The sequence below is a fragment of the Mustelus asterias genome, unplaced genomic scaffold (assembly GCF_964213995.1).
Source record: "Mustelus asterias unplaced genomic scaffold, sMusAst1.hap1.1 HAP1_SCAFFOLD_63, whole genome shotgun sequence".
Taxonomy (NCBI): domain Eukaryota; kingdom Metazoa; phylum Chordata; class Chondrichthyes; order Carcharhiniformes; family Triakidae; genus Mustelus; species Mustelus asterias.
The window spans coordinates 189887-203493 of NW_027590128.1; the positions used below are offsets into that span (position 1 = coordinate 189887).

The 13607-nt window shown below is 45.7% G+C and overlaps 2 protein-coding genes across 2 annotated transcripts in view; one reads left to right on the forward strand and one right to left on the reverse strand.

Annotated features, from left to right (window-relative positions):
* Positions 1-13607, forward strand: part of LOC144483376 (uncharacterized) — a 490005-nt gene that overhangs the window by 45967 nt on the left and 430431 nt on the right. The gene's annotated exons all lie outside the window — the stretch shown is intronic.
* Positions 1274-12673, reverse strand: LOC144483353 (uncharacterized; the record flags this gene model as incomplete). Its single annotated transcript, XM_078202070.1, has 2 exons — positions 1274-1294; positions 11795-12673. Coding segments are annotated over 2 exons (900 nt in total), but the record flags the coding sequence as incomplete, so codon positions are not given.

A 13607-nucleotide genomic window follows, 5' to 3' on the forward strand; every position in this document is an offset into this window, starting at 1 on the left:
GTGAGTTTCAGGTCATTACCATTCACTGCATCAGAATATTCTTCCTCACATTGCCCCCCCGCCCCCCACTCCCCCCCCCCCACTCCCCCCCCCCACTCCCCCTCTTGCATCTCTGACCCAAAACAAGAAATCTGTGTCCCCCTCGTCTTGTCCCTTCAGCTAATGGGAACAACTTTTCTTTATCCACCTTATCTAAACCTCTCAGAATCTTGTCCACCTCTATCAAATCTCCCCTCAACCTCCTTTGCTCCAAGGAAAACAACCCCAGTCTGACATTGACAATAAAGAACAAACCAACAGAATATGTTAATACCTGAAATCAAATGGGAATGTTTAATTTCTGTTTTAAAGATATTGTGAATATATTGTCCTGGACAATAACGGAATTGGAATAACTCACCTTGGGTGTGATTGAATGGAATATATCAATCTGATATCCACCTGCAGTCCAGTGAAAGTCTGGAATGTGTAGCTGGAAATCCCTCCCTAATAGCACTGTGGGTGTACTTACACCTCAGGCATTGTAGCAGTTCAGGAAGGCAGTGTTGGGGTTGACCATGGCCGAGGCAGCGACATACAGCCACATATTCTGTTATAATTGAAGGACAGCAGATTGAATGTGAGGCATTGTGGGACTGGACTATCTTGACCACATTCCTGTGACTGCCCGGAAACACGTGTCTATTTTAGTTTATAATTGAGGATTTCTGGGAATAAGTTAAATGCGGAAATATTAAGCATCGCCTGGAGGAATTTGGAATAACTGAGAATTTTATCCCCAGATAAAGAACAAAGATTTTGCCGGTGTTTGGCTATAACGTGTTTGGGATTTTAAATCAACAAAGATGTTGCCTCTAAAATCAGTCCTTGTCGGTTGGCTTTAAAAAGGTTCAGTTATAATGAAGGATCTTGTATCTTATTTTAATCAAGGAGTTGTGAGCTTGTAGTGCTCTGTCGCTTTAAGAAGCTACAGCTGCGAGAGAGAATGCTGAAGATTCATTGTTTGAAATTTACGAGCTGTGAGAATCTGTGTGTTTTGTTTGTTTTCTGTGGATGTTTGTAGATATGTTTTATCATTGTTTTGGGCTACATTTGTTAAGGTTTATCTTTCTGGTGAATTAACCTCACCTTGAGTCTTTAATTAAAGGCATTTTTGGAAGTTTAAAAACAGAATCACAAGAACACTTCAGTAATTAATTTTGGTTATTGTTGTTGTAAAGCACATGTTAAGTTTCTCTGTTTGTGTGTGGATGATATTTGTGGGATGAACGTTTCAAGCTTTGAGGTTTTCTGTCTGTGATTTAAATCAAACAGATTATTAAAAAAGGAAGTGTGATCAATAAAACTTTTTTTGTTCAGAAGTTATGAACCTGGAGCCATATTTACTGGCCAGAGACAGGATTCCAGGATATTTTACTAAACATGTGGGAATTTTAATCCGGATACAATTCACCCATGTGAGAAAGAGAGTTTTAATTTGTAATGGTTATTTAAAATTTGACACATGTGAAATGATTCTGACCAATCCTGTGTTGGATTGATCTTGGGTTAAACTTCCTGTCAGGTCCAAAGATTTATTCCTAACGCAAGTAACACAAAGAAAAGGAAAATTCTGGAATTGGATACTGAAGAAAAGAGTTTAAAAAGAGAGAGCATTAAATAGAAATGATTCCCAGACCATGTGGTCATTAGATTAAAACAAAGGAAGGGTGCTGACATCCATTTGAGAACTTTTAATCCACCCCATTTCTAACTAAGGGAGTCTATGTACAAAGAAAACCCAAGAAAGACCCCCCCCCCCCCCCCCCCGAAGGGGGGTCTGGAAAGCATCATGATGAGGGCACCTGTCCATGAGATGATCACAAAGCCCCATAATGCCCAGATACTAATTTTATTGAACCTATAATGTATGTAATCTATCACCATTCTGATTGGATTGTGTCCAGCCGGGATGCGCTGAGTAGCTGTATAAGAATTGATGATATTCTTTGTTGGGTGGAGTTACACATGGTCAGTCCCTGTGGCTTCTCCTCGCTGGCGTAACTCAATAAACTGTTTGTCGATTGAATCAGGCACAACACACTGGGTACATTACCACTTCATCCTTGGGGGTGGTCTGATAGGCCGTGGTCCAGACTAAATGTGGCCTTTGGGGGGCCTTTCATGAATCACATGTGTTTGGTCATTGTAAATGTGCATTCAAAATGGTTGGAAGCACAGATCATGAGTAATATTCCAGCTCCTGTGACAATAGAGAAGCTCTGTCAAATTTTCACAAGCCCTGGGTTACCAGATTGGCTTGTTTCAGATAACAACACTCTGTTTACAAGTGAGGTGTTTCAGGAATTCCTGTAAAGGAATGGTCTACGTCATGTGCGTACTGCACCATTTCATCTGGCTACAAATGGTCTTCATGATGTGGAGATGCTGGCGTTGGACTGGGGTAAACACAGTCAGAAGTTTAACAACAACAGGTTAAAGTCCAATAGGTTTATTTGTTAGCAAATGCATTTGTTAGCTCGTGGCATTTGCTAACAAATGAACCTGTTGGACTTTAACCTGGTGTTGTTAAACTTCTTACTGTACAAATGGTCTCGCAGAAAGAGCTGTTCAAAGTCTGAAGGAGGGATTGAAAAGAATGGCAGGCGATACTTTAGGAACAAGCTCTCAAGATTTTTGTTCCAGTTTCGCATCACACCACAATCCACAACCGGACTCTCCTGTGGAATTTTTTGGTCGAAGGTTGAAGTCTCATCTGGATCTGCTTCATCCAGATCTCAGAGCAAAAGTGAGCAGGAGACAAGAGAAGCAGAAGGAGGGACACGACTGCCACGCCAAAGAGAGGCAGTTCAAACCGGGTGATCAGGTTTACATCAGAAACTTTGGGAGTAACCAAAGGTGGTTACCGGGAATAATTTTAAACCAAAGTGGTCCAGTATCTTGGGTGGTGAGACTGTAAAACGGAAGAGGGGTCAGTTTTTGTTCAAAGCGTGCAGGAAGGTTTTTTGACTCAGTATGTAGACAGGCCAACTAGAGGTGAGGCTATATTGGATCTGGTGCTGGGAAATGAGCCAGACCAGGTGCTAGACTTGGAAGTTGGTGTGCATTTTGGTGATAGTGACCACAATTCGGTTACGTTCACCTTAGTGATGGAAAGGGATAGGCATGAACCTCGGGCCAGTGGTTTTAGCTGGGGGAAGGGTAATTATGAGGCTATTAGGAGAGAATTAGGAAACATAGGTTGGACTAGGAGATTACAGGGACTGGGAACGTCCGACATGTGGAGTTTTTTCAAGGAGCAGCTACTGCGAGTCTGTGATAGGTATGTCCCTGTCAGGCAAGGAGGAATTGGTAGGGCTAGGGAACCGTGGTGCACCAAAAAAGTTTCTTTGTTGGTTAAAAAGAAAAAGGAGGCTTATGTTCGGATGAGACGTGAGCACTCGGGTAGTGCACTAGAAAGCTTTAGATTGGCTAAGAGGGAGTTGAAGAGCGAGCTTAGAAGGGCTAAAAGGGGACATGAGAAGACTTTGGCGGATAGGGTTAAAGAGAATCCTAAGGCGTTCTATAGGTATGTCAAGAACAGAAGGTTGGTTAGGGCAAGTTTAGGGCCAGTTATAGATGGCAGAGGGAAGTTATGTGTGGAACCGGAGGAGATTGGTGAAGCATTGAACCAATATTTCTCTTCGGTGTTCACGCAAGGGGACATGAATATAGCTGAGGAGGACACTGGGTTGCAAGGGAGTAGAATAGACAGTATTACAGTTGATAAGGAGGATGTGCAGGATATTCTGGAGGGTCTGAAAATAGATAAATCCCCTGGTCCGGATGGGATTTATCCAAGGATTCTCTGGGAGGCAAGAGAAGTGATTGCAGAGCCTCTGGCTCTGATCTTCAGGTCGTCGTTGGCCTCTGGTATAGTACCAGAAGATTGGAGGTTAGCGAATGTTGTCCCATTGTTTAAGAAGGGGAACAGAGACTTCCCCGGGAATTATAGACCGGTGAGTCTCACTTCTGTTGTCGGCAAGATGTTGGAAAAAATTATAAGGGATAGGATTTATAGTTATTTGGAGAGTAATGAATTGATAGGTGATAGTCAGCATGGTTTTGTGGCAGGTAGGTCGTGCCTTACTAACCTTATTGAGTTTTTTGAGAAAGTGACCAAGGAGGTGGATGGGGGCAAGGCAGTGGACGTGGTATATATGGATTTTAGTAAGGCGTTTGATAAGGTTCACCATGGTAGGCTTCTGCAGACAATGCAGATGTATGGGATTGGGGGTGATCTAGGAAATTGGATCAGGAATTGGCTAGCGGATAGGAAACAGAGGGTGGTGGTTGATAGTAAATATTCATCATGGAGTGCGGTTACAAGTGGTGTACCTCAGGGATCTGTTTTGGGGCCACTGCTGTTTGTAATATTTATTAATGATCTGGATGAGGGTATAGTTGGGTGGATTAGCAAATTTGCTGATGACACCAAAGTCGGTGGTGTGGTAGACAGTGAGGAAGGGTGTCGTAGTTTGCAGGAAGACTTAGACAGGTTGCAAAGTTGGGCCGAGAGGTGGCGGATGGAGTTTAATGCGGAGAAGTGTGAGGTAATTCACTTTGGTAGGAATAACAGATGTGTTGAGTATAGGGCTAACGGGAGGACTTTGAATAGTGTGGAGGAGCAGAGGGATCTAGGTGTATGTGTGCATAGATCCCTGAAAGTTGGGAATCAAGTAGATAAGGTTGTTAAGAAGGCATATGGTGTCTTGGCGTTTATTGGTAGGGGGATTGAATTTAGGAGTCGTAGCGTTATGTTGCAACTGTACACAACTCTGGTGCGGCCGCACTTGGAGTACTGTGTGCAGTTCTGGTCCCCACATTACAGGAAGGATGTGGAGGCTTTGGAGAGGGTGCAGAGGAGGTTTACCAGGATGTTGCCTGGTATGGAGGGGAGATCCTATGAGGAGAGGCTGAGGGATTTGGGATTGTTTTCGCTGGAAAGGCGGCGGCTAAGAGGGGATCTTATTGAAACATATAAGATGATTAGAGGTTTAGATAGGGTGGATAGTGATAGCCTTTTTCCTCTGATGGAGAAATCCAGCACGAGGGGGCATGGCTTTAAATTGAGGGGGGGTAGTTATAGAACCGATGTCAGGGGTAGGTTCTTTACCCAGAGGGTGGTGAGGGATTGGAATGCCCTGCCAGCATCAGTAGTAAATGCGCCTAGTTTGGGGGCGTTTAAGAGATCCGTAGATAGGTTCATGGACGAAAAGAAATTGGTTTAGGTTGGAGGGTCACAGTTTTTTTTTTTAACTGGTCGGTGCAACATCGTGGGCCGAAGGGCCTGTTCTGCGCTGTAATGTTCTATGTTCTAAGAGTTGTTCGCAGACACCAAGACCATATTCGCTTGTGGTGTGACCCCGAGTCAGGAACAGTTTCAGAGTCAGCAACCATTACAGAGAACATGGCAGAGGGTCATGCTGCTGTGGATGTTCACCAGGAAATGGTTCCAGCTTTGCCAGTTGACTCTGCTGTGGGAGTGGAAGAGGAATGTTCATGTACAGATTCTCAAACTCCCTCTTCACCTCCCATTCCAGAAACACCATTACAAGATTTACCAGTGGTATTGTACAGGTCGCAATGCAACCACAAAGCTCCTGACAGACTTCCGTATTGTTAAAGACATTACTTTGTTGTATTTCTGTCCTGATGGGGGATTGAAATTTAAGGGGAGGAGAAGTGTTACAGAGTGTTCTTCTCAACCTCTCTCCCTTCTGAGCACGTGCAGGCTTTGGGCGGGGTTTCAGTCTGCAAGTCCAGGCTGGTTCCAATGCTCCTGTTTCCTTTTGTTTGCCAATGATTTTTAAACTTTGTTATTTATTTATATAAAGAACATCCTGCTTTTAACAATGCATTTGACTACCTTATTTGTGACTGAAGTTCCCACAATTGTAAAGCAGGAGATTAGTTAAATGGACAGCCTGAATTGAGAGACAACTAAAGAATAAATGATTCATTAATACAGATGTTAGGCTGGAAATGTAAATTTGAACACAAAAGTTTATAACGTTTAGAATTATAAAGATATAAAGAATGGTTAAAATGCTGTGAGAATTATAAAATGTTCCCTTCTGAAGCCAACAGAATAGAAAAAACAGATAACAAGACTTGTTTGGATGGCCTGGTGGCACACTGGTTAGCTCTGCTGCCTCACAGCGCCAGGGACCTGGGTTTGATTCCCGGCTTGGGTGACTCTGTGGAGTTTGCACGTTGTTCCCGTGTCTGCCTGGTTTTCTTCCGGGTGCTCTGGTTTCCTCCCACAGTCCGAAAGATGTGCTGGTTAGGTGCATTGACCATGCTAAATTCTCCCTCAGTGTACCCGAACAGATGCCAGAGTGCGGTGACTGGGGGATTTTCCCAGGAACTTCATTTATTAGTGTCACAAGTCGGCTTACATTAACACTGCATTGAAGTTACTCTGAAAACCAGCATGTCTTTCGGATTGTGGGAGGAAACCGGAGCACCCGAAGGAAACCCACGCAGACACGGGGAGAATGTGCATACTGTGACCCAAGCCGGGAGTCGAACCCAGGTCCCTGGCGCTGTGAGGCAGCAGTGCAAACCACTGTGCCCTACAGAGAGGTGTTGGGAGCTGTTGATTTTACAAGTTATCCATGTTTTCGGAGCCATCACTTCATGTCCTGGTCTGAAAAGGATAGAGAGAAATCTGTTCATAAGATCTTGGAGCAGAATTAGGCCATTTGGCCCATCGAGTCTGCTCCGTCATTCGATCATGGCTGATATGCTCCTCATCCCCATGTTCCTGCCTTCTCCCCATAACCGTTCATAAGTTCATATGTTCAATTGTTAAAGCTAAACTTTCTCCTTTTACTGTTAATCGATACTGTCCTTTTTTATCTTTGACTTGTTACATTTTTAATGGTTAATAAACTTACTGAATCACCGTTTAAAGTATTCTTTCGAGCCACATGGTTAAGTCACTGGAACCTGGTGTGATTTACAGTTATGGAGTTATTGTAAACAAGAGAACCTCATAAATCTTAGTTCAAATAAATCAAAGTTCTCACAAATGGAATGCTATCCTTTATTCTGAGAGAAATTGAACAGAGAAGTAGATATTATGCTTCAGTTATACAGGGCGTTGCTGAAACTGCATCTTGAACACTGGGTGCAGTTTTGTCTCCTATTAAACAAAGGATCGTAGGATCCCTGCAGTACAGACAGAGGCCGTTCTGCCCATTGAGTCTGTACCAAACACCATCCCACCCAGGCCCTATTCCCACAACCCCACACATTTACCCTGCTAATCCCCCTGGCACAAGGGTCAATTTAGCATAGCCAATCAACCTAACCCGCACATCTTTGGACTGTGGGAGGAAACTGGAGCACCCGCAGGAAACCCACGCAGACACGGGGAGAATGTCCAAACTCCACACAGACAGTGAATCGGACCAGGGACCCAGGAATTGAACTTGGGTCCCTGGCGCTGTGAGGCAGCAGTGCTAACCACTGTTCTGCCGTGCTGCCCCATTTTATAAATACCATGGAAGCAGTTCAGAGGAGATTTACTAGATTGACTCCCATCCAGTAGTGTGAAATGTTAACTCTGTTTCTCTCTCCACAGATGCTGCCAGACCTGCTGCGTTTTTCCAGTTCTTTCTGTATTTATTTTAGATCAACCTGTAGTGGTAGGAAAAACACTATTTACTATCCAGGATTAAATAAATGTCCTTCATCAGCTTTTGTGGATCATTTCAGTGGAAATGTGCTCTCCCAGGCTCAAAGAGCATCAGCCCACTGGAAGCAAAGTTGTGAGACCGGCCAGTCCAGCAGCAAGAAACCCTCCGACCCTCCCACTTCACCAACTGTCAGAATGAACATGGTTCAGTCCTGGATGTGATCAACAGCAGCAATACCAGCAGAATCCAACCCCTGTCATCACTTGTGAACTCGCTGGTGTCTCCGCAGGCTGGATGACTGAGTGAATCCCTTCCCACACACAGAGCAGGTGAACGGTCTCTCCCCAGTGTGAACTCGCTGGTGTTCCTGCAGGTTGGATGACGTTCCAAATCTCTTTGTGCAGTGAGAGCAGCTGAATGGTCTCTCCCCAGTGTGAACTCGCTGGTGTTCCTGCAGGTTGGATGACGTTCTAAATCTCTTTGTGCAGTGAGAGCAGCTGAACGGTCTCTCCACAGTGAGTGCGCTGGTGGATCATCAGATCCCCAGAACGTTTGAAACTACTTCCACAATCAGAGCATTTAAAGGGTCTCTCCTGGATGTGAGTGAGATTGTGACTCAGCAGGCTGGATGAATGAGTGAATCCCTTCCCACACACAGATCAGGTGAACGGTCTCTCCCTGGTGTGAATTCGCTGGTGCTCCCGCAGGTGAGATAACGTGCTAAATGTCTTTGTGCAGTGAGAGCAGCTGAACGGTCTCTCCCCAGTGTGAATGTGCTGGTGGATAATCAGTTCCCGAGAGCTTTTGAAACCACTTCCACAGTCAGAGCATTTAAAGGGTTTCTCATTGCTGTGAGTGACTTTGTGTTTTGACAGATTGGATAACTGCATAAATCCTTTCCCACATACCAAGCAGGTGAATGGTCTCTCTCCAGTGTGAACGCGCTGGTGTCTCTGCAGATCGGGTAAATGAGCGAATCCGTTCCCACACTCAAAGCAGATGAACGCTCTTTCTCCAGTGTGAACCAGCCGATGTCGCTGCAGATGATATAACCGAGTGAATCTCTTCCCACACACAGAACAGGTGTGCGGCTTCTCTCCAGTGTGAATACGTCGATGGGTTTGCAGCTCAGAGGGGGTTTTGCAACCCTTCCCACAGTCCCCACATTTCCACGGTTTCTCCATGGTGCAGGTATCCTTGTGTTGCTCCAGGTTTGACCATCAGTTGAAGTCTCACACAGAACAATATTATGGTGCCCTGCTGTGATGGGGCAATATTGTTTACGGCCGTGTAACTGGGAAGCTCTTTCCACAGTCAATGCACGGGAAAATCTCAGTTGATTGTGTGTGTGTGTGTGTGTGTGTGTGTGTGTCAGTCCTGTTCCAGTCACACTGATGTTTAAAGACTGCTAAAGCAGACAGAACAGAGAAACATTTCTCCTTCTGGGTTCAAAGGCCAATAGCATTCAGGTCCTGATGAATTGAGTGACTCTGTCAGATGTGGACGTGATGTTTGATTCGAGATTTCTGTCTGTAAAATCCTCACCTTCTGATATCCTGTAAAAGGAGTTAACAAAATTCATCACTTTCAATTGAGGATAGAAATTCAGAACAGACAATTCTAGTTTCCATGGAACATTCTTTCCTCTCTCAATCCCAAAAGCCTCCTTCCTGTCCTGGACACAGAGAGCTGAAAATCTCCATGCAGGCTGGCAAACAGGTACATGTCTATCTGACCGGCCGAACAATGTGTGGAATGTACAGACTGGATTCACTTCCTTTTCCTTCAGTTGCTGCAAGTCCCCAATTTCCCCCAGAATGAGAAAAGAAGTGGAAGGGGGGAGCATATTCTGTTACTTTGTTCTTTATTGTCAATGTCTGGCTGGGGTTGTTCCCCTTGGAACAAAGGAGGTTGAGGGGAGATTTGATAGAGGTGGACAAGATTCTGACAGGTTTAGATAAGGTGGACAAAAAAAAGCTGTTCCCATTAGCTGATGGGACAAGGACGAGGGGGGACACAAATTTCTTGTTTTGGGTCAGGGATGCAAGGGGGGGTGTGGCGGAGGGGGGGGGGGTGGGATGGAGGGGTATGGGGGGGGAGATGTGAGGAAGAATATTCTGATGCAGCGAATGTTAATGACCTGGAACTCGCTGCCTATGAGGGTGGAGGAAGTGGAGACAATAAACAATTAAAAAGGAAATTGGATGGGCATTTGGGATGTTCCAAACAGAACGAAGAACAAAGAAAATTACAGCACAGAAACAAGCCCTTTGGCCCTCCAAGCCTGGAGCAACCATGCTGCCCGTCTGAACTAAAACCCCCTACCCTTCCGGGGACCATATCCCTCTATTAACAGGGGGTTGGAGTTTAAGAGCCGTGGGGTTATGCTGCAACTGTACAGGACCTTGGTGAGACCACATTTGGAATATTGTGTGCAGTTCTGGTCAACTCACTATAAGAAGGATGTGGAAGCGCTGGAAAGAGTGCAGAGGAGTTTTACCAGGATGCTGCCTGGTTTGGAGGGTAGGTCTTATGAGGAAAGGTTGAGCGAGCTAGGGCTGTTCTCTCTGGAGCGGAGGAGGCTGAGGGGAGACTTAATAGAGGTTTCTAAAATGATGAAGGGGATAGGTAGAGTGAACGTTCAAAGACTATTTCCTCGGGTGGATGGAGCTATTACAAGGGGGCATAACTATAGGGTTCATGGTGCGAGATATAGGAAGGATATCAGAGGTAGGTTCTTTACGCAGAGAGTGGTTGGGCTGTGGAATGGACTGCCTGCAGTGATAGTGGAGTCAGACACTTTAGGAACATTTAAGCGGTTATTGGAAAGGCACATGGAGAGCACACCAGGATGATAGGGAGTGGGATAGCTTGATCTTGGTTTCAGATAAAGCTCGGCACAACATTGTGGGCCGAAGGGCCTGTTCTGTGCTGTACTGTTCTATTATTCTTATGCTATTCATATATTTGTCAAGATACATCTTAAAAGTCACTATCGTATCTGTTTACACTATCTTCCCCGGCAACGGGTTCCAGGCACTCACCACCCTCTGTGTAAAAAACCTGCCTTGTACATCTCCTTTAAACCTTGCCCCGCGCACCTTAAACCAATGCCCCCTAGTAATTGACTCTTCCACCCCGGGAAAAAGCTTCTGATTATCCACTCTGTCCATGCCCCTCATAATCTTGTGGACTTCTTTCAGGTCGCCCCCCCCTCAACCTCTGTTGTTCCAGTGAGAACAAACCAAGTTTCTCCAACCTCTCCTCATAGCTAATGCCCTCCACACCAGGCAACATCCTGATAAATATTTTCCGTACCCTCTCCAAAGCCTCCACATCCTTCTGGTACTGTGGTGACCAGAATTGAACACTAGATTCCAAGTGCGGTCCAACTAAGGTTCTATAAAGCTGCAACATGACTTACCAATTTTTAAACTCAATGCCCCGGCCGATGAAGGCAAGCATGCCATATGCCTTCTTGACTATCTTCTCCACCTGCATTGCCACTTTCAATGACCTGTGTACCTGTACACCTAGATCCCTCGGCCTATGAATACTCTTAAGGGTTCTGCCATTTACTGTATATTTCCCATCTGTATTAGACCTTCCAAAATGCATTACCTCACATTTGTCCGGATTAAACTTCATCGGCCATCTCTCCGCCCAAGTCTCCAACTGATCCATATCCTGCTGTATCATCTGCTGGTCCCCATCGCTATCCGCAATTCCACCAACCTTTGTGTCGTCCACAAACTTACCAATCAAACCAGTTACATTTTCCTCCAAATCATTTATATATATTACAAACAGCAAAAGTCCCAGCACTGATCGCTGAGGAATGTCACTTGTCACAGCCCTCCATTCAGAAATGTACCTTTGCACTGCCAACCTCTGTTTCCTTCTGACTAAATATCTCTAAGCTTCCTAACACCCTGTCACTCTGTGACATTTGAAACCAGGTATTCGCAAAAAGACTCAAAGAGCATCAGCCCACTGGAGGCTGAGACCAGCCAGTCCAACACAAAGAAACCCTCTGACCCTTCCCATTGACCAACTGTGAGAATGAACAAAATGCAGTCCTGGATGTAATTGACAGCAGAAACAATAACAGCAGAATCCAACCCCTCGTGCACTTGCTGGTGTCTCAGCAGCCGGGATGAAACTCTGAAACCCTTCCCACACTGAGAGCAGGTGAACGGCCTCTCCCCAGTGTGGACTCGCTGGTGAGTCTGCAAGTCAGATGACTGAGCAAATCCCTTTCCACACTGAGAGCAGATGAATGGTTTCTCCCCAGTGTGAACTCGCTGGTGTCTCTGCAGGTGGGTTAACAGAGTGAATCCCTTCCCACACTGAGAGCAGGTGAACGGCCTCTCCCCTGTGTGACGTAGCTGGTGTCTCTGCAGGTCGGCTGACTGAGTGAATTCTTGCCCACACTGAGAGCAGGTGAACGGTCTCTCCCCAGTGTGAAGCCGTTCGTGTGTCCGCAGGGTGGATGACTGAGTGAATCCCTTCCCACACTGACAACAGTTGAATGGCCTCTCTCCAGTGTGAATGCATTGGTGTCTCTGCAGGTGCGATGACCGAGTGAATCCCTTCCCACACTGAGAGCAGGTGAACGGTCTCTCCCCAGTGTGAACTCGCTGGTGTCTCTGCAGGTGGGATGACCGAGTGAATCCCTTCCCACACTGAGAGCAGGTGAATGGCCTCTCCCCAGTGTGAACTCGCTGGTGTCTCTGCAGGTGGGATGACCGAGTGAATCCCTTCCCACACTGAGAGCAGGTAAATGGCCTCTCCCCAGTGTGAACTCGCTGGTGTCTCTGCAGGTCAGATACCTGACTGAATCCCTTCCCACATTGAGAGCAGGTGAATGGCCTCTCCCCAATGTGAACTCGCTGGTGTATCCGTAAACTGGATAAATGAGTGAATCCCTTCCCACACTGAGAGCAGATGAATGGCCTCGCCCCAGTGTGGCTGCGCCGATGAGCTTCCAGCTTAGATGGGGCTTTGTATCCCTTCCCACAGTCCACACATTTCCATGGTTTCTCCATGGTGCAGGTGTCCTTGCCTCTCTCTTGGGTGGACAATTAGTTGAGACTTCATCCACACACAGAACAAGATTACAGTCTCTACCCGCTGTGAATGATGTGATATTTATTCAGACTGTGTAACTGGTTAAAGCTCTTTAGTCAGTGCACTGGAACACTCTCACTCGAGTGTGGCAGTGTGTTGATGCTTTTTCACTCACACTGACATGTCAAATCTTTTCAAATCGACAGACTGGACAATCATTTCTCCTTCTGGATTCAAAATCCGATGATATTGAGGTCCCAAGGAATATGACTCTGTCAGATCTAGACGTGACGTTTGAGATTTCGGCCTGTGATTCCTCTTTCAATATCCTGTAAAATGAGTTTCCAAAAGTCATCAGTGTCAATACAGGATAGAAATTCAGAACAGACAATTTCTATGGAACATTCTTTCCTCTCTCATTCCCCAAAAGCTGTAAATCTCCATCCCACACACTCTCTCCCCATTCTCAGCAGGTCTGGCAGCATCTGTATGGAGAGAAAAGAACTGATGTTTCAGAGCTTTGACAAAGGGTCATCGAGACAAGAAACATCAGCTCTTTTCTCTCCTTACAGATGCTGCCAGACCTGCTGAGATTTTCCAGCATTTTCTCTCTTGGTTTCAGATTCCAGCATCCGCAGTAATTTGCTTTTATAAGGCTGCAGATACCTCCTCCCAAGTAACATGCGTGTGCCCAAGACATCACCACTTGTTTCCCTTATTTCTTTAGCACCCATGGTGCTCTCCGCAGTAAACACAGAGGAGAAGTATTCATTAAAAATCTCACCCATCTCCTGTGGCTCCACACGCAGATGGCCATACTGATTTTTAAGGGGATCGATTCTCTCTCTCGCC